The sequence below is a fragment of the Equus caballus genome, chromosome 8 (assembly GCF_041296265.1).
Source record: "Equus caballus isolate H_3958 breed thoroughbred chromosome 8, TB-T2T, whole genome shotgun sequence".
Lineage (NCBI taxonomy): Eukaryota > Metazoa > Chordata > Mammalia > Perissodactyla > Equidae > Equus > Equus caballus.
Window position 1 is genome coordinate 53,714,020 of NC_091691.1, and position 21,275 is coordinate 53,735,294.

At 44.3% G+C, this 21,275-nt stretch overlaps 1 protein-coding gene across 2 annotated transcripts; it reads left to right on the top strand.

The window, feature by feature from the left end:
- Nucleotides 1-1,141: 1,141 nt before the first annotated feature.
- Nucleotides 1,142-19,762, top strand: LOC111774720 (collectin-12-like). Of its 2 annotated transcripts, XM_070220835.1 has the most exons (5): nt 1,142-1,456; nt 7,626-7,832; nt 9,714-10,173; nt 17,848-17,946; nt 18,682-19,762. In XM_070220835.1, exons 3-5 carry the CDS (start codon nt 9,969-9,971, stop codon nt 19,554-19,556), a joined length of 1,179 nt encoding a protein of 392 aa, XP_070076936.1. In that variant the 5' UTR covers nt 1,142-1,456; nt 7,626-7,832; nt 9,714-9,968; the 3' UTR covers nt 19,557-19,762. The 2 variants fall into 2 exon arrangements, with proteins under 2 accessions (XP_070076936.1, XP_070076937.1); XM_070220836.1 differs by lacking the exon at nt 17,848-17,946.
- Nucleotides 19,763-21,275: the final 1,513 nt, after the last annotated feature.

The following is a 21,275-nucleotide window of genomic DNA, read 5'->3' on the forward strand; positions in this document are numbered from 1 at the left end:
ACTCGGAAAGATGTAATTATTCTAACGTCAGAATTAACTATCCCTAACAAGATCTCACGCGAACCATTTATAGCACCATCACATCACAAATACAACCCCCAGTAAACAGCCATGGCAGGTAAGCAAGCGCACAGCGCTTAGGACAAGGACCCAGCACCCCGCCTCCCCATTTTCCAAACCAGCCGCGGGCAGCTGACCTACGACCGTCCGCGCAGTTACCAGCGCTCCGGGCGGGTCGGCGGCCCTACAGGGGGCGCAGGCCCAGGCCCACTCGGGCGCCCTCCTCACAGCCCCTCTCTGTGCCGCTGGCCGCCCCCCACGCCGTGCTCTGACCTCCGTGAGACCCCGCTCGGCCACAGCGCCCGCACTGCCCTCCCCCGCGGGCCCCAGGCCCGGCTCCTCCCGGGTCTCCCGTGAGGGGGGGGGGGGGTGTCCCTTAGGCTCACGAGCCTGGAGCTGAGCGGGCAGGTAGCCGCGGCTGGGGTCCTCTCGTGGAAGGTGGGGGCTCGCGGTGAAAAGGACGGGGCCCGGGGCTGCGAGGGAAAAGGGGGCCGCTGCGGGGTCCTCCAATGGGAGAGAGTCGCGGGGCGGAAGAGCCGGACTCGGAACTACTGAGGAAAAAGGAGCGGCGGGGCGGCGGCCTCACCTGAGGCGGGGGCGGCTCTCCGGCGCCGGGGTCACCACGCCGTCCCTCAGGACGAGGATCTGCGCGGCCCGGCGCTCACGGCGGCGGGGCTGGCGGCGGCCGGCAGCCGCAGCGCTGGTAGCCCACGGTCCACGCCTGCTCCTCGTTGATGGGCGGGTCGCAGACCCGCGGGATCTCCCCCAGGCTCAGCGCGTCCTGCGGGACCCAAGCCGCACCCGCGACCCCCCATCTCGCCCTCCGGCTGAGCCATCCCGGGGATCGGCGCTGCGTCTCTTCAGCTCCGAAGCGTCGTCTCTGCGCCGCCGCCTCCTCATCCCGAACAGCTGCGTCCACTCCGGCCGCGCAGCCCTGCGGGGAACAAAGAGGGAGCGAGGCAAGGACCCGGGTAACTGTGGCAGGGCGCAGAGGGGCGGAAAAGCCGCAACCGTCCCAACCAGGACGCTGCCGCCGCCCACTTAGCAACCCAACGGCGTCTACCGGCCTCGCTCGCGCCCGCCCCCGAAACGTAAGGGCGCTACCGGCTCCGCCCCGCGCCCTCCCGGGGTGACGTAATGGCGCCGCCAGCCCCGCCCCGTGCCCGCCCGAAGTGACGTAATGGCGCTGCCGGCCCCGCCCCGCCCCAGCCGGGAGGTTTACCAGCAAACGAAACCCAAACAGCGTACTCATGTTCAGGATAAGTAAACGCTAGGACCAGAGCTGCCAGTCGCACCTGGTCTCCACGGCAACGGATTATTTCTTCACGGAAACGAGACCTACAGAAGAAATTATTCAATTAACGAGTGAACATAGGTTTTACTTTCTTGTTCCCAGGTCAGTCAGTATTTAAAATAATTTTTTAAGATCATGTGTTACCAACGGCTCTGTAATTTTGGTCGCACTGTTCAAAGTATAGACTATTTCCTCATAGTCTATAAATTTAAAAAATTACGCTAGACGAGATCAGAGATCCTCAACTGAGATTGCACCAAAATCGCTGACAAAATTACCCCAACTATCTAGAGCTACATTTCAGACCTAATGAAGCAGAATCTATGCGAGGAGAAGTCATTATAATAGCTCCCCGTGTGATTCTGAAGTCATTCCTAAATAACTACCAGACTGATTGCTGAGATTCCTAAGCCAGAAACATTAGTGAATTCATAAGTTCCATCTTACCAAAGACACGTGGCAAATGCAAGCTTTGCATTTCTACACGAAAAATGTATTGGGAACCCTTTAAACGTGTGACCATCAGGTACAGCCTTCCTCACCGCATCTTGAAATTCTTCATTGCCTGCAGATATACTTGTTGCACTCTCAAATTCATAAGAAGCCAAAGCTGGTGATAAGAGAGAGGAAAGCTGGTCTTCCCAAAAAGTAGTGAGACCAAGATCCTATAGCAATCAAAAGAGAAAAAGAAAAAGTGAAATACATCAGTATTTTGAAAAATACTATAATAAAAATGTTAGTTATTTTAATGTATGTCAAGAAAAGATTTTTAAAACCTGACAATTTTTTAAACTTGTTATTGTAGGGATACATAGAAATAAAAAAATAAAAGGAATTACAGGTATCAGGTTTTACTGCTTAGAGAAATAACCAAAAAACATTCAATACAACGATGTTAGTGAAGGCTCCAAATCCTATACTTCCTTAACATCCACTAGAAAAGACCAAATGCTATAGTCCTACCATGGAAGACACCATGTCATTGAATTTTAAGGCCACAGTTTATTTAACTTTAAAGAGTTTAGTAAGATTGAATCTGCTTAATTTGATTGCTTCTACCATAAATTCAACTGTACTAGGGGAGAAAAGTCAACAAATTGCATACATAATTAAACTCAAATATTGACTGAGCATTTACTCTGTGAAAGGCACTAACTTTGATACCATAAGAGATAAAAAGCTGAAGAAGACATGCTACAGGCCTTCAGGAAGCTTAAAACATGTTTCTATGGAATGTTGAAGGCAATTATTTCATTTATAACATCACATAAACTATTGATATCTAGACACATGATTTTTTTTTAAGATTGGCACCTGAGCTAACAACTGTTGCCAATCTTTCTTTCTTTTTCTCCCCAAATCCCCCCAGTACATAGTGGTATATTTTTTTAGTTGTGGGTCCTTCTAGTTGTGGCATGTGGGATGCTGCCTCAACATGACCTGATGAGCAGTGCCATGTCTGCACCCAGGATCTGAACTGGCGAAACCCTGGGTCACTTAAGTGGAGCGCGTGAACTTAATCACTCAGCCATGGGGCCAGCCGCAATACATGATATTTTTAAAAAATTGTTACCAACATAAAAAGCTTCTCAAAATTCTAAATATTTTGATTATCATAATGGATCTTTAGCATTTCTTGATTTCACATTCAAGGTTTTAATTGGTTCCAAGTGATTCCAAAGGCCCATGATCATCTATTATTTTCCTGTGGCAAAAAGTGAATCTCCATTGTATATATATTTTTTTATATATACCATGCATCTGTTGTTGGGTGCTTAAGTTGCTTCCAAGTCTTGGCTATTGTGAATATTACTGCAATGAACATAGGGGTGCATGTATCTTTTTGAATTAATGTTTTTATGTTCTTTGGATAAATATCCAGAAGTGGAATAGCTGGATCATATGGTAGATCTATTCTTAATTTTTTTGAGAAATCTCCATACTGTCTGCCATAGTGGCTGCACCAATTTACATTCCCACCAGCAGTGTATGAGGGTTCCTTTTTCTCCACATCCTCTCCAATGCTTGTTACTTCTTGTCTTTTTAATAATAGCCATTCTGACAGGTGTAAGGTGATATCTCATTGTAGTTGTGATTTGCATTTCCCTAATAGTAACGTTGAACATCTTTTGATGTGCCTGTTGGCCACCTGTATATCTTCTTTGGAAAAATGTCTATTCATATCCTCTGCTCGTTTTTTGATGGGGTTGTTTTTGTTGTCGTTGTTGAGTTGTATAGGTTCTTTATATATTTTGGATATTAACCCCTTATCAGATATATGATTTCCAAATATTTTCTCCAAGTTGGTGGATTGTCTGTTCATTTAGTTGATGGTTTCCTTTGCTGTGCAGAAACTTTTTAGTTTGATGTAGTCCCATTTGTTTATTTTTTCTTTTGTTTCCCTTGCCTGAGGAGACATGATATTCAAAAAGATACTGCTAAGACCAATGTGAAAGAGCATACTGCCTATGTTTTCTTCTGGGAGTTTTATGGTTTCAGATTTTACATTTGAGTCTTTAATCCATTTTGAGTTAATTTTTGTGTCTGGTGTAAGCTAATGCTCTGCTTTCATTCTTTTGCATGTGGCTGTCCAGTTTTCCCAGCATCATTTATTGAAGAGACTTTCTTTTCTCCATTGTATGTTCTTGGCTCCTTTGTCAAATATTAGCTGTCCATAGATGCGTGGGTTTATTTCTGGGCTCCCGATTCTGTCCATTGATCTATGTGTCTGTTTTTCTGCCAGTACACTGCTGTTTTGACTACTGTAGCTTTGTAGCATATTTTGAAGGCAGGGGTTGTGGTACCTCCAGCTTTGTTCTTTTTCCTCAGGATGGCTTTGGCTATGCAGGCTCTCCATCTTAACCATTTTTATGTGTACAGTTCAATAGTGTTAAGTACATTCACATTGTTGGGCAACCAGTCTCCTGAATTCTTTCCATCTTGCAAAACTGAAACTGTACTCTTTAAACAAGTCCCCATTTCTCCTCCCATAGTCAATTTTTAAATTAAAAAATACAAATAGAAATTATATTTCCTTCCTAAACCAATACCTATAGACCTACAATGTTCAGGCCACTGAGTTCCAGATAGTGGCTGGAATTCTCCTCACTTGCAAGCACTGTGGTCTCCAGACATCCATTATGAAATTGGAGCAGGGCTGTGTGACAGGCTCACCATGAGGCTGTAGTCAGCCTGTTACCAGGCTGGTTGATGCTGCAGCTACACCTGCCCCCTGTGTCACGCAGGGTTCCTAGCAAGGAAGTGAGATTGCCTGGCTGGCAGCTGCAAGCCCTCCTCCCTTTTGGTGGCAATCAAAAGATTTTTTTTTTTTGCTGAGGCGGATTTGCCCTGAGCCAATCTTCCTCGATCTGTTGCCAATCTTCCTCTTTTTGCTTGAGGAGGATTTGCCCTGAGCTAACATCCATGCCAATCTTCCTCTATTTTGTATGTGGGTCACCACCTCAGCATTGCTGCCGACAAGTGGTACAGTTCCATGCCCAGGAACTGAACCTGGGCCACCAGAGTGGAGTGCACCGAACTTAACCATCAGGCCACAGGGCTGGCCCCCAACAAAAGATTTTGAGGAAATTAAAAATATCTCCTCATGGGGGCTGGCCCCGTGGCCGAGTGGTTAAGTTCGCGCGCTCCACTGCAGGCGGCCCAGTGTTTCGTTGGTTCGAATCCTGGGCACGGACATGGCACTGCTCATCAAACCACGCTGAGGTGGCGTCCCATACGCCACAACTAGAAGGACCCACAACGAAGAATATACAACTATGTACTGGGGGCTTTGGGGAGAAAAAGGAAAAAAATAAAATCTTAAAAAAAAAAAAATATCTCCTCATGAGGAAAATGTGAAAGCCCCTTGAGCTGGATTCTTCTATGGTGGGCTTGTAAGTCTGGCCACTGGGAATAATGACACTAGATGTCATTTACATGCCCTTTATAAAACACGTTATCACATATAATCCTTCCAACATCAGGTAAACTATTACTTTCATTTTACGTCTGAGGAAACTGAGGCTCGAGATGTTAATTAACATGTTAACCCAACACTGTAAGGAATGACCAGGAAGAAAGTCAGCGGGCAGTGTGCCTGTGGGACCCAGTGACTTTCTGTTTTTCTCCCTTTCCCCAGCCTCCGGGCAAGCCAAGGGTGTAGTTCTATGAAAGGAATGCTCCAGTTAGTGGAGGGTCAAGTCAGCAAGCGTTGGTTTCAGTTCTGGCCCTAAAGAATCCTAGGAACTAGTAGAATTTTTTTTCTTAAAAGCCTGTTTATTTTATAAAAATTCATTGAATTATACTCTTAAGGTTTGGACACGCAATTAAAAAGTTAATTTTAAAAAGGAAAAACCTGTTTAATCCTAAGTCTCCCTCCTAAAATTCTGTAAACCTAGAATAAAGCATACTTCAGACAAATTATGAATTGGCCAATAGGGGGTTGGCACCCCCAGACTCCCATTACAGAGCACTGCCCTTCCTCAGGTGACCCAGCGTCATCACGCTCCCCCTCCTCAGCCCCACTCAGGTCATATTTAGTGAGAGCTTCTGAAACTTACTAAAGTGGGAAACCTTAAAGTGCTTTCAAGTGAATTGTCCCCACTCCAGGTTTAGATTGGACTTTGATAAGCTATAAACTACAGGAATAGATATGGACCCTGCCAGTGGGTGAGACATTTAGGGAGAAACAGAAGGAATGGACAGGGCGTTCCTAACCCAGAGGTCTGCTTCCTCCAGGCAACACTGTACTACCAAAACTGGGCACTGGTAATTTGGTAACTGGTTTTTGTTATGCCCCTGGAGGCGATACTGCTAATAACGCGCTGGGTGCCTGGCTTGCTTATCTCACTTAATACAAAAACTTTGGAGGTAAATCCTGTTGGTATTCCTATTTGCTAAGGAGGATACTGAGGCTCAGAGATGTTAAATAATTTGCCCAAAGGTACACAGTGAGTGTAGTTTGAAATTGAAAATATTCTGATTTGGTTTATGGTGACAGTGAGCAGAATATTTAAAACTGGGACTGATTGAGAAAATCTGGGCGGTCTTCTTGCCTGCCGTGGTAAGGCAACGTTTCTTGAGAAGATGTAGGATTCCAGAATTGTTCTGCAAAGCCCAAGGAGACAAAAATTCTGTCTGGGTCACAAGGTGTGTTTGGCAGGCTGAGGCCCTGCCAGTTTTCTTATGTGGCCACAGCCAGCGCCATCTGGTTTAGCACCAGGATTTGCCAGAAGGGCAACTGGAAAATCCGAGCCTGGCGGGGGCAGGTACAAGATCAGTGCCCAGGTGGTTCTTTGGGCTTACCATACCAGAAAAGAGTGAGTTCTTTTCCTATCCCCTTAGGGAAAAGTGCACACTGAATTGGTTTTAAGTACAGAAACTTTGCTCCCTCACGTGGTTTTCACTTAAGCAGTTGCCTTTAGCTCTGAGACTGTCTTATGGGCAGTCTGTTAATCCCTGGTAATTCCTCTGAACTACATCTCAGGGCTGGCGGGAGCCCGTCTGCAGAAGTCCACACTTGCAGGGAGGCCGGGCGTCTAGGCAGGGCTGCCGGCCTGGGGGGAGCTCCTGGGGGCAGGACTGAGGTCCTCAGGGGCAGGGGTCGCTTCTCCTGGGCTCCTTACACCCAGAGCAGGACCTGGCCACGTACAGCAAGGCACCACCAGGGGGCATGCTCGGAACATGGACGAGAGGAATGAAGACAGACTACAGCATCTCTGCAATTAGATCGTAACTCAAGGGGCAGATTTGATTTGATGTACACATGAGAACTGTGCTTTCTGGCAATGTTTAAGAACATACAGTAATTAAACGCAGCATCAATGAAGGGAATAAATGTGTCAGCTTATAAGCCTTAACACCCACTTTCCACATCCTGGAAGGACTAGATGTGAAGACAGATAAGTGAGCAGGTAGATTAGAGTCGTCCCCAGAGTAAGGACCATTGTTGGTTCCTACTTTGTTGTTGTCTTCACTGTTGGTTCACCCACATCCAGCGTATGTCTGTCCCAGGGCAAGCACTCAATAAACAGCTGTTGCCTGAATGAATGAACAGATGGATAAGATTTGCACAATCTTCAGTAGGGATCCATCAGTGCTCTTTTCTTAATCCAACAGGAAGCTTTGGAGTAAATCTGTCAGCTGCTAGGGGCCTGAAGAAAGAATGAAGAATTACTTTAGAATCCACACATTTTTTAAAGAGTGAAATCAACAAAGATACACATAGATTTATGAAATGGAAATAGGATGTTTGTTTCTACTTTGTAATTAGGTGGCCCTGGAGCTTATGAATGAAGTTCAGGAACATCTGGAAGAGGAAGAAAGGCTGTGCCAGGCGTCTTTGGCAGATTCCTGGGGCAAATGCAAGTCCTGCCTGGAAAGTAGCTGCCTGAGATTTTATACAGCCTGCCAACCTCGTTGGACCTCTATGAAAAATACAGTAAGGGGAAATAGAACTCAAGATTTCAGAGTTCTTAAGGTAACTACTTCAGCTTGCTTTTAAAAAAAACATTTAATTTATATTACTATTTAGATGAGAGATGCCTGATCTGATTCTGGCCTTTTGCAGTCTAGAAGCTAACCTTCGTGCTCAGGTGTGAATCCCCGTGTATATTCAGTTACAAGTTAGAACAGCCATGCAGCGTTTGTCCCTCCCTTTAATGACGCCCTGTGTATCTCTCTCAGAAATATCCTGACCCATCTGCCTTGTGTTTATTATTTGTGAAGATGTTCCCACTAGATTGTAAGCTCTTTAAGGGCAGGGACCCTATCTTATTTGTCTTCTTTTAAGCATTGTAGTTATCTAATAAGAGTTTGCTGAATTGCGTTCTGAATAATAGCATTATAGTCTCTGAATTCCACCTGCTTTCGTTTTTTCCCCTGGAGGCCAAACATTTGAAGACATTCTCTGCCTCCTCAGTCTTTCCTTCACTAGACCCGCCCTCTTGTGGCAGCACACACACATGCACACATTCATGTCCCCTTTACCCAGATCCATGTGTGTCCTGTAGGACAGGCAGGTTTTCTTTTTTGTCCCCTTTGGCTATCATCTGGGCAGAGGGAATCTCAGAGGGTGGTGACCTGAGTAGGATGAGCTCTGCCCCATAAAAGGCTCCTATTCTCTTGGCCTGAATTTCCCTTCCCCTTCAAGAAGTGAGCTGAAAATGGAGTGAAGCTTCCCTCTGCATATTAGAGCGTGCACTAATTAGAGTGTGCTGCTGGCATGGCAGTGCTGTACCCAGTTATAGAGGGATCAATGCCTAGGATAACTCATATGCCAAGTTAATTTGCCTCCACTGTTCATTGCATCTGCTCTATTTTTATAGCTGCTGTTACTCTCTAATACAGCAGACTATGGTGGAATGAGCACTGGCTGGAAGTCAGGAGATTTGGGGACCATTCCTATCTGTGCCAGTTGTGTGACTTTATGAAAATTTCTTGGGACTTTAAAAGTTTTGTTTTAGTGGATGGATTCAGGTAAACAGAAGCTGGCAGAGGGGAGAGGCAGATGATCCACCCAGATTACTTTTTGAGAAAGGCATGAGTCCTCTAAGAATTCTAGAGAATTCTTTGAACAGCACTGGGATGCCACAGAGGTGATATTTGATAGTTAATAATGTTCCATAACACTCAGTGAGGCCATATCACTATCATATAAGGGCAACCATGTTCTGGCATGAACTTAGGTGTCATATAGATGAAGCAGAGCATGGTGTGACTGCTCAAAAATCTTTTCCCACTGAGGGAAATTCTACAGTTAGAGCTTTATTCCTTTCACTACAGCCAAGGAGGGCTTTGATCACTGCTAACGTGTAACCATGCCTAAGTAACCTGTTCAACTGTAGCAAGCATCTGTAGTTCGGTGTGAATGTGTTGATCTTTCCTTTCCATGAACTAATTTATGAGACAAGAAAGAGGAGAGGATAAGGACACTAATGTCATTCCACTAAAGGAAAAAAACCCTAAAACCCTAAGACAGGGGTGAAAGACAAGAGCCTTCTTCACAGTTTTTGGGCAGTCTACACGGCGCCCTTTAGACCATGGCATGCCAACCACCGCCAGTACATCAGGTTGTGGCTTGTCAACAATATTGCAAACTTGGCCTTTTTAGGGCTTTGGTAGGCAAACACGAGCCAGGAGGAATTTCAGATGCTATTTCCAGAGTCAAAGTCAAAGCCAGGTAACAGAGTGTTAATAAATTATCTTAAAGTGAGTCACCTTTTCGGGCAGAATTGCTTGCCCAGAATTGTTTTTGATTCAAAATGACTACTGTAAGTTGACTTTAAATTTTACAGTAAGAAATGGTCCAGAAAGAAAATTAATTTCTTATTCCATTTCTATCCCCCATCCCACCCCACAGGTTGAACAGTTTTTCAGGAAAATATATCAAAAATATATCAATATATCAAAATATATCAATCAAAATATATCAGTGTTTCCTTTCCATGAAGATAATGAACAAGATCTCCCTATTGGTGAGAAGGTTGTTGAAGAAGATGCACAACTGACCCAAATAGAGAATGTATTCAGCCGATTAACTGTGGACGTGAGATTTTTCTAAAACAGGAGTTTTAACAATCTTCAAATATTTGACCAGGCTTTTCAATCATATTTCATGTCAGATACAGACTTAATTGAGCCTTACTTTTCTCCAGCCTTATCCAAAGAGCCCATGAAAAAAGTGGATCTTGTGCAAAGTTGGGACATTCCCAGCTTCTTCCAGCTGTTTTGTAATTTCAGTGTCTCCATTTATCAAAGTGTCAGTACAACGATTACTGAGACGCTGAATGCAATAGAGGATTTACCAAAACAAGACAAAGGCAAGTACAGAAATATTATTTTTACTTAGATGCCTATATTAAAGTTAATTTTTGTTTAACTTTGGAAATGATAGACATTTCTAAGTCATTGTGCAGTGTTTCTGAGAGTAACAATTTATGGATAATTAAAGTTTCAGAGCGTCGTAGAAGAAGCTTTGAAGTCTGCCAAATACCATCTCTCTTCCATCATGGTCAAGAGCTCTGTGAGGCTGTTCTCTCTTTATAAAGCACATTTTCAAAGCTGAAAAGAAGATGTTAGTAGACTGAGAACTTGAAAAAAAACCAGTTACCTCCTTTATTAAAACTCGTGTGGGTGCTCAGCTTTATTCTGCTTGAGCATCATGGGATTTCTTTAAAATCAGTCTAGGCTCCTCAACTCCCAATTTGGGAAGAAGCCTAGTGTCACATATAACAGGTCACATGTCGTGCCTTCCATGACCTTCTTGACATCACTGCTGTAATTCCATATCATAACATTTATGCACAAAACCGTAGAAAATGCTCATAGACAAACCCAAAACTATAGAAATAGGAATTTCTGTAAAGGATAAGAATTGGTATTCTACCAGTACCACTCAGGCCCCCTGATATTCCATGTTGGAAAAACAATGCTGCTTTATGTTTAAGGCAGAAGGAGATACCGTCTTCAGGCTTCTGTGGAGTGGCTGGGACACAGCGTCTCAGAAGTGAGAATTGCCGTGTGGGCAACTGTAGGACTGGTGTTTCCTTGGACTTATCTCTCATTGACCACTAGGCCAAGTAAAAGGCTGCTCCCCTCTGACGTGAAAAATAAAATGGGCTCCTTCTAAGATCCTGCCATTTGTGACGATGTGGACAAACCTGGAGGACATTATGCTAGGTGAAATAAGCCAGACACAGGACAAATACTACATGATCCCACTTATACGAAGAAGCTAAAATGGTCAAACCCATAGAGGCAGACAGTGGAATGGCGGTTGCCAGGTACAGAGGGGAGGGAGGAACAAGGAGGTGGTGGTCAAGGGTACAAAGTTTCAGTTATACAAGATGAATAAGTCCCAGAGATCAGCTGTACAGCATAGTGCCCATAGTTAACAATACCATATTGTATAATTAAAAATTTCCTAAGAGGCTAGATCTTATATTAAGCATTCTTGTCACAAATAATAATAAATGAGAGAGCAGGAGGAAACTTTTGGAGGTGATAGATAGTTGTATGGCATAGGTTGTGGTGATAGTTTCATGGGTGTATACTTATCTCCAATATATACATTGTATATATCGTATATATACAATATATACGATATATACAACTCATCAAGTTGTATATATTAATTATACATGGCTTTTTTTTTTTTTTTTGAGGAAGATTAGCCCTGAGCTAACATCTGCTGGCAATCCTCCTCTTTTTGCTGAAGAAGACTGGCCCTGAGCTAACATCCGTGCCCATCTTCCTCCACTTTACATGTGGGACGCCTACCACAGCATGGCTTGCCAAGAGGTGCCATGCCCGCACCCAGGATCCGAACGGGTGAACCCCAGGCCTCCAAAGTGGAACCTGTGCACTTAACAGCTGCACCACCGGTCCAGCCCCCACGGCTTTTTGTGTGTAAAAAACAATAGGTTCCTTTTAGCTGACTCTTTTCCAATTATATCAGCTGCAGCTGGCAACACCTGAATCAAATTCTCAAAGTTGCCACAACATTGCATAACTGGCCTCTATACAGGAGGGGCTTACCTCACGCTATCAGAAACTGAAGCCAGGAAACAATGCATTACGTCCTTCCCACCCAGTTGTTCCAGGAGCAGAGAACAGCCATTGTTACCAGGATTGTCTGTTTTGGGGTCCCGTGGACTTTTTTTATAAGTCAGGTGTTTTGTGTGGTGTTCCATTCTGAGGCTCCAAATTCACCAAATATTCAGGAAAAGCATCAGGGCAGTAGACTAAATATGTCAATGCTGGGATGATATTGAATAATTTTTGCCTGACGTTTTAAATAGATATCAATTGTTTAGAAATAATATTCAGAATGTGTTCATTAGAACAAAATCGTGCCCCCCTCCATCTTTCACATTGTGTGGCAACTTTACACATGGGTTGCTACGTTCAAATGTGCACAGGAGTAGTAGTGACTCAGACAAGTTGAAATCCAGATAATTTCCCAACCACTGCAACTCCCTCCCCCTCCATCTGCTAAGAATGTGGGCTTCCACCAGTTCAGCCTCAGGTTCCTCCCCATTCACACACCCCAGGACCAGCACCTGCTCGCAGATGGCTCATGGGCCCCCTCGCCCTGTCCCTCCATACCACCTGCACCTTGGTGATCACCTGGATGTCCAGGGTGCCCTGTAAATGCAAAAATTAAAAACAAAAACAAAATAGCAATCAAAGAAGCGTGTGTTACACCCTTACACTCTTCTATCTCTGGTGTCCCTACCCTAACCAGACGGTCCACAGCCAGCCCAACAGAGGAGACACTGTCTTCTCAGAGGAGCACAGGTGGCCTGTTTATCAAGAATAGTCAGGCAGGGGCTGTAGGGCATTTGCATGTGTTTCCATCACTTTTCTGGACAGGTGGTAGGGGAGGAATAAACCTATCATGCCTGGAAAATCCACCCAGTGAGAAGACATTTTGGGCTCTGCCCCTCGTGGTCGGCAGAATAATAGCTGCCCAGAGATGTCTACCAAGCCCTCATCCCCAGAACCTGGGAATATGCTCTGCTAATGGCAAGGGGAAAGTAAGGTTGTAGATGGAATTGGGGTTGCCAACCAGCTGACCTAAAAATAGGGAGAGTATTCTGGATTATCCAGGTGGCTCCAATGTAGTCATAAGTGTTCATAAAAGTGGAAGAAGGCAGAAAAGAATCAATAGACATGGCAGCATGAGGACTTGGCCTTACTTTGCTAACGTTGAAGACAGAGGAAGGGAAAAATCCAAAAGAGAGGGTTTGGGTTTTTTTTTTCTTTTTCTTTTTCTCTTTTGGAAAGTACAGATATTCCCCCATTTTTACAACATTGGAAAGCCGTTCTCGGCTCTGACATGTTTTGCATGTTCTGGTCCTTTTGCCTGGAACACTTCTTCTCTGCTGTCCACCTGAATCACTCCTTTCCCTCATGTCTCAGACATGTGTCCTGCAACAAGCCCCTGAAGGCTGAGTTGGGCCCCCCATTAGTTTCCTAGCACCTTTACTTACTCTTAGCCCCTTCACACTGTATCATTATGGCCAGTGGGCTTCTCTGTCTCACGACCCAAACTATAACTTCTATGAAGGCAAAAGACTATCTTTTATCTGTTCTGTGTCCCACTAGCCCTTAGCCTCATGGTACTTAATAGGTGCCCAATAAAGTTTACTGAATAATTTGATGAGAGGATGGATGGATGCATGAGTTGTAGATTAGGACGGACCTCTGGAAAGGCAGTCAAATCAAGGCCCAGGGACCCGTCACAATCGCCGCACCTCAAGGCCCTACCTGGACACCCAACATCCTGAGGATCCGCTGGGCCCGCCCTGTGGGTGTAACTGAGCAGGAGGAGGGAGGAGAGACTGAGGGAGCAAGACAAGTGCAGGCGAATGCTGTTCTGGCCCCTCTTTCCCTCCTTCAAGGCCCCCGTCCCTCAGGCCTCTGCTGACAAAAATAAGATAATACAACATGCAGTTTTGGTTTCCAAACACAACCCTAATGAACTGAAATGTTGCTGTTTTCCAGATGTGTTTTCTCCTTGCTTGTACATGATTCCTCTTTCTTGCTGAGGAGATTCTCGTGACCCAACATTGTAAGAGGCAGAAAGACAAGACCCAGTCTCCCTTCACACGTCTCCCTTTGCAGTCTAGAGAAGCTCTCCATTAAAAAAAAAAAAAAAAAAAAGGAGAAATAAAAAAAAAAGAAGGCCAGTCCCTAGTGCAGCGGTTAAGTTCGCCCGTTCTGCTTCAGTGGCTGGCAGTTCACTGGTTTGGATCCAGGCATAGACCTACCCCCTGCTTGTCAAGCCATGCTGTGGGAGGTGTCCTACATACAAAGTAGAGGAAGATGGGCACGGATGGTAGCTGAGGGCTAATCTTCCTAAAAAAAAAAAACAAAAACAAAAACAAAAAAAATATTTAGTGAAACAAGATGTTTCTCTGAAGGAGAAGTTGAAAGGAAATGAAATAGAAACTCCTTTATTTATCAGTTAGCAAAGGCAACTCCATACCGTTTTCTTCAAAACTGTCCTTTGCTTCTCCTTTTATGTCACTTACACAGCTACAAGTTAGGATAAAACTTCAGTTCCTTCAAGAGAATTTGCTGAACAAGTCAGAGAACTGCTGAGTCACGCAGACAGGTCTGTACAGTGGCTGTGACCAGGAGGCACGTCAGCCACTTTACAGAAAGCACATTCCTGGACAGTTACAGCATGATGCATCCTCTGCACTGGGCCTTTTATCTCAGTCAACGGAGCTTCCATGTCAAAAGCCATCTTCTAAGTTCAATGGGTCAAGTTTCCTCCAGAACATTCCCTGAACAGGAAAATTCCCCCCACTTGTCCTGCCCAGCAGGCATCCTTCTTGAGGTAATTAGAACAAAGAAGAAAGGTAGAAATCTGGATCATTCTCAATAAGAATCTCTTGTGACTCAAGATTCCTAATCATCAAATGTCTACCTTGTGGCCAAAAAACCAGATTTAGGGAAAAGAAATACTAAATGAGAGGCAATGCGGAGTTATAGAGAAAGTATAGATTTTGGGGTTAGGGCTCCTGGCCTAGTATCCCACTTAGTTACTTCCGAGCTGTGTGACTGTGAGCAAGTTTCTGAACATCTCTGAGCCTCAGCTTCTTCGTCTGTTAAAGAGGAGTTATAAGGTTTAACTGCAGTGTGGTGCAGTGCACCTTGCAAAGAGTAAGCACTCAATAAATAGAGGCTGTTCCTACTGCCATTCAGATAAAGGTTCAGTCGGTATGGTAGGAAATCAAGCCATCAGGGAAGGCTTAGCACAATGTGGGGGGAGGGCTGGAGTGGACCTTAAAGGATGAGTGGAATCAAGACAGGGAGGAGGAGGTTAGTGGTCCAGGCTAAGGGACGATACAAAGTGCTTTTACAGAAGAGGTGTTCTTGTCAGATTATCCCAGAGAGTTGGCTTTGGGAATTTGAAGAGGGACAGCTCTTCAGGTGTAACCTGAAGCACTGATATTCTGAAGAAAAGCTCTGTCAAGAAACAGTTTCCAATAAAGGGGAGCCCGTGAAGAAGCAGACAGCTAGTAACCCTCTGTGTTTCACGTCCATTTTCCTCATGTGAGAACCATCTACAAATGGAGATCGACTTGCAGTGGGAAGCTGCCAGCTTTTCGACCCTAAAGTTTGCAGCTTTATACCAAAATCCTATTTTTAAACACAGACACACAACGCCCCAGAGCATGTAACTAGTTTATTAGCACTTGTGGGTGGCACAAATAGTTTCCTTGCTGCCCAGGAGAGAAACCTAACAGGTTTGGTTTTTTTCGGTGAATGTGTTTATTTCTTTACTCTATGCTAACCTGAATTGTCTGTCCGTGACTATTCTGTGTTTTTTAAAACTTACATGGAATTAAAATCAGAGAGGGTAGTCAGCATGGTGAGAGGTTTCTTTGGCTTCCAGGAAAAAAGGGAGGACTTAAGAGCCTGCGTGTGGTTTGAGGACAGACTTGATTTAAGCATCAGAACTGAACCTAAACTTGGAAACATTCTGTGTTTTATTTTTTAAAAGTGTAGCTTTGCTGAAATGCAGCTGAAACATCTTGTTCTTCAGAGTTCCCAAGGACTTAGGAGTACCTATCAAACAACCCTGAGGTGCGGATTACTGTAACTATACCTCTGTGGCTACAGAGTCATTTTTTTAAAAACAATAATTATTCAGCTCAATGTCACACTTGCCTCCGGTGCCGAGCCTTCCCTGGGCTGGTGGGTTTGTGTGTGTGTTTGCATGACCTCTGGCTCGGCCGATTTTTCACAGGCCTCGGCAGCCAGCAGGCAGGTTCTCATTTATTTAAATAAATGGCATAATAAGTAAGTATGTGTTGAACAACTACTAAATGCCACACACTGAGTCAAGAGCTGGAGATAAAACTGAAGGCAAATTTCCCTGCCTTAAGAGATCTTCTAGTCACCAAGCCACGACAACACAGTGAAGAAGTCCCACAATAGGGAGGGGACTCCTTGCCGAGAGAGGTCGGCAAGACGCATTCAGGCACAGGTGTCCCACAGGAAGTGACGAGCTGGGTCTTGAAGAGCAAGTAGGGCTTAGCTTGGTGAAGAGGCCAGGGAGGAACATTCTAGGTGGGAAGGAGAACATGTGAAAATGCTCAGGTGAGAAAGAGCACTTGGTGCATCGATCACATCTCATAAAGGCCAGAGTGTAGAAGCCGAGGGAGAGCCGAGACAGTCTCCAGGCACGGTGCGGGAGCGGAGGAGCTGTTACTCCGCTCCTGCAGACCCGTGGGGGTGTACTTCTTCTTATTGGTGGGAGCGCGGAAAAATCTCCTCACACAGTCATGCGTGGGAGGAACACTGGGTGAATCCAATAAGTTGGATCCACTGGCTCACAGTTAATACACAAAGCATGAATATGCTTTTAAAAACCCATTATTTAAAAAAATCTGGGGGCCGGCCCGTGGCAGAGTGGTTAAGTTCGTGCGCTCCGCTACGGCAGCCGTGTTTCGCTGGTTCGGATCCTGGGTGCAGACATGGCACCACTCATCGGGCCACGCTGAGGTGGCATCCCATGTGCCACAACTAGAAGGACCCACAACTAAAATATACAACCGTGTGCCGGGGGAATTTGGGGAGATAAAGCAGAAAAAAAAAATCTGCTCATACTAAGAATAGTCAGACATACTCCCAAGCTGCTAGAGGTTGGATCCCACAGGAGAAATACACTCTTATTAGACATTTTAGAAAGATCAACTTGAACTCATAACCATAGAGAATTACTGCCTTCTGAGAGTGAATAAGAAAAGAAGCTTTTGTTTAACACCACCACATCACTAACTTTCCCTCTCATGTATAATTGAGAAAATGCTAAAAAAAAAAAAAAAAAAAAAAAAGCCTTATTGGTAAATCATTGTTTGGAAACGCACTGAGGCATCTTCCTGGGAACTGATAAACTACAGGTTCCCTTGTCCCTAAGGAGAAGCAGATTTCCAGGCCTCAGTGGTGGAACTCATGACAGAGAGGGGCAGACACTCTTGACTTTGCACCCCTTCTACGAGGACTGCGTATTGACTCGAGCTAGGCATTCTTCATCATGGAATCTCTCTCTAGGTGAGTGAGTCCTACCTGCCAGGAATGGTAGGGAGTCTGAGAAGTGATGAAATTTTGTAAATGGTCACAGTGTTATGCTTCCATCTGTGGAAATTAACATAGGAAATGGTACAGATTGAGGACTTCTATATACACAAAAATTTACAAGTCAGTTCCAACAATTTCTAAAACATCCAAGGCAATACCGCATCATGAGAGCAGTTAAAAACATACAATTCTCCGATTTACAAGTAACTACCACTAGGTTTTGTGACAAGTTATTTTTCTAAAAGAATGGCTTTTCCCCCATATTTGATTTCATTTATACTCTTTGTTTCAATGTTTCTTTTATTCTGTAATGAAAGAATCTCTTGTTGAAACTGAAAAATAAAAATAAAATTTGAGAAGGTATGTTTATTAATGCATTGATTTCCAAATCTTAGTTGTAGAGAAAATGGACAGTGTCACAGGTGGCATGGAGACATCTCGCCAAACCTGTGGCGACAAGCTCACAGCAGTGGAAAATGACTTGAGAAAATTAGGTAATCTGCAATGAGAGTCACTGTAAAGTTGAATCCCCTGACTGCTTTGTATAAATGACGACAGCTTTTTGGAATGATGTTGCTGTAACCTCACATTCACCCAGAAGGACATTACATTTTTGTGTTGTATGAATCTTCCCTTATGATTTAATTCAAAGACTTTTAAGGTTAAGGACCAATTTTGGAGTTCAACTTCCTCCCCCCAAAACCCTATTATGTGCCAAATAAAATCTGAAGACCAGCCCTGATTAAAAGGAACAACAAATACCATTTATTAAAAACTGTTTTATAAAATGGTCAGTAAATTCCCATTTGAATTATTTTAAATTGCATAGAAGAATTGTAGAGATTAATTTTAAAAATGAAAGATTCCAGCCTATTCTATCCTTTGATTTTTGTTTTCATTTTTTAGAAAGGAATTTTGGTGAATTTAACCAACAGTAGGTTATTTCCTTGACACCCTGCCCAGTGCTCTAGAATCGGGTATCTTTCCCTCCTTCTTTGAGAAAAGTGTTGACCCAAGTTAGTCTGTCCTAGTTCTCAGCACCCCTTCCAATTCCTCAGGGCTCAGTTTTAATAGATATGTGGATTTTACTAATGCAGAGCAGTCGGTGTATCCCACAAATTTTATATCTGAAATACCGTGCATAACAGTTAAGTCTCGTTGGGACCTTTGACCTCACCTGAACACTTGTCCATACCACCAATCTAAGTAACAAACGTGCCTTATTCCAGGGGACCAAACTGGGAAGAAAGCTATAAGCGCCAACTCAGAGCTCTCCACCTTCAGATCACACATTCTGGATCTTCGACAACAACTTCGTGAGATCACAGAGAAGACCAGCAGGAACAAAGATACGCTGGAGAAGTTGCAGGCGAGTGGGGATGTACTGGTGGACAGGCAGAGTCAACTGAAAGAAACTCTGGAGAATAACACTTTCCTCATCACCACTGTGAACAAAACCCTGCAGGCGTACAATGGCTACGTCACAAATCTGCAACAAGATACCAGCGTGCTGCAGGGCAATCTGCAGAGCCAAATGTATTCTCACAACGTGGTCATTATGAACCTCAACAACCTGAACCTGACCCAGGTGCAGCAGAGGAACCTCATCTCTAACCTGCAGCGGTCTGTGGATGACACGAGCCAGGCCATCCAGCGAATCAAGAACGACTTCCAAAATCTACAGCAGGTTTTCCTTCAAGCCAAGAAGGACACTGATTGGCTGAAGGAGAAAGTGCAGAGCCTGCAGACGCTGGCTGCCAATAACTCTGCCTTGGCCAAAGCCAACAACGACACCCTGGAGGATATGAACAGCCAGCTCAGCTCATTCACAGGTCAGATGGACAACATCACCACGGCCTCACAAGCCAACGAGCAGAACCTGAAAGACCTGCAGGATGTACACAGGGATGCGGAGAACAGAATGGCCATCAAGTTCAGCCAGCTGGAAGAACGCTTCCAGCTCTTTGAGACGGATATTGTGAACATCATCAGCAACATCAGTTACACAGCTCACCACCTTCAGACACTGACCAGCAATCTGAATGAAGTCAGGACCACTTGCACGGATACGCTGACCAAACACACAGATGATCTGACATCTTGAATAGCACACTGGCCAACATCCATTTGGATTCTGTTTCTCTCAGGACGCAACAAGATATGATGAGGTTGACGTTAGACACTTGTCTGTGGACAGAGAGCTTTTGTAGCTTTCCAGAAGCCTGACTGTCTTAAACATGAGGTCAAGAATCAAATTATTCTTCAGAATGATTACCTAATAATATCTATTAAATTTCCTTTTAATTGATACATTCCTTTTCACTTCAGTGAAGCAGAATAACTTTTTTTCATATGTAGAAATAAAACACACTTCATACGTTTCATTAATCAAACACATTTCAAATGTTTGATTAATTCAGTTGCATTCCAAGTAGATTTTTAAATGAGAAGGAAAATGCACCAGATTATATTACTGTTTTTCTCTATCTTCCAGCCTTACCACTAGTGGTTCTAAAATCAAGCCTTCAAGATTTTAGACGTCAGTAAGAATTTAGACGTCTCTACTTCCTGTTTTGTTGGAAAACAAAATGGAAACTTATCTCAGGGGTGGGGCCCAGGGCTGGGCCCTTCTGAAGGCCTGCAGTGTAGTTGCCAAAGCAGAAACGGCACAGAGATTTCAAATCTTCTGTCCTCTTTGAACTGCTTGTTTAGAGGATTCGGGTGTTCACGGCTCCCAGCCCTGGAGTCTGGGGAACACAGGGAGGAGGCTTAGCTGGCAGTGCAAACAGAGACTGCTCAGAGCTCGGATCTCAGTCGTATTTGGGCATTTCTGGAGCTTGTGATGGCTTTACCAGCAACGCGGGTATCCCGGGCATTTCAGAATGCTGAGCCAGGCAGCCACCCACTTGGCACTGAAAGCAAATCTCAAATTTGCTTCTGTTTGAGACATCACATGTGCCTCCACGTGCAGTGTAACCATTTTCTTGACCCTGAATTCAAGTTGTAACTGCACAAGCTCACAAATACTCCCACATCATATATCTCAGTGTTTTTGGTTTTAAGGCACAAAAGGTGGCTTATATTTTATTTCACTTTATTTTCACTTCAACAGCTGCTCAATATAAGATTCAAGTAAGACCTAAAAGCCTGGGATCATCCAGATGCTAATAAGTGATACTAGTGAACCCGGTCCTAGAGAAAGATATACCCCCGGCGTTAATAATCAACTTTTTATGGGGTTCCGGTGATGACTTTTAAAATGGCTTTGGCTCTTTTCCTCAGTGATTTTTAAAAACAAATACGCAGCAAGTTTCTAGGTCTTAATGAGCAAAGTACATTATCTGAATCTCCTTATGTATGGGACACACAGAGTACATTTTCACAGAGCCCAGCATCTGAAGGCGGAGCGCCGGTTTCCTGCTCCAGCTCTGTGCTGGTTTCCCCAAGGCCAGGGCAGCTGTGGATGAAGACAGCATTAACAGTGTGCTTGCCAGGAGTGTGTCCACAGCCACCAGTACTCAACCTCATCTTACTGAGAGAGAGATGGATAACCTATTTATGATGGATATAGTACTTCATATGAAAAATTCAGTTTTTATGCTAATCCAGCAGGCAAATCCATCATAAGTAGGATGTTAGACCTTTGTCAAAGGCAAAAACTTGTATATTCTCCCAATATCTATTCCCTTCCTTCACAAGATCTGCAAATTAGCATCTGCTGGTATTTTGTGCTGACTGCGGGATCCATGCTTGACGCTGTTCTTAAAATAAGCCACAACTTCTATGTGGAGTGAGTGAGGACATTCAAGAACCACCTCAGTGC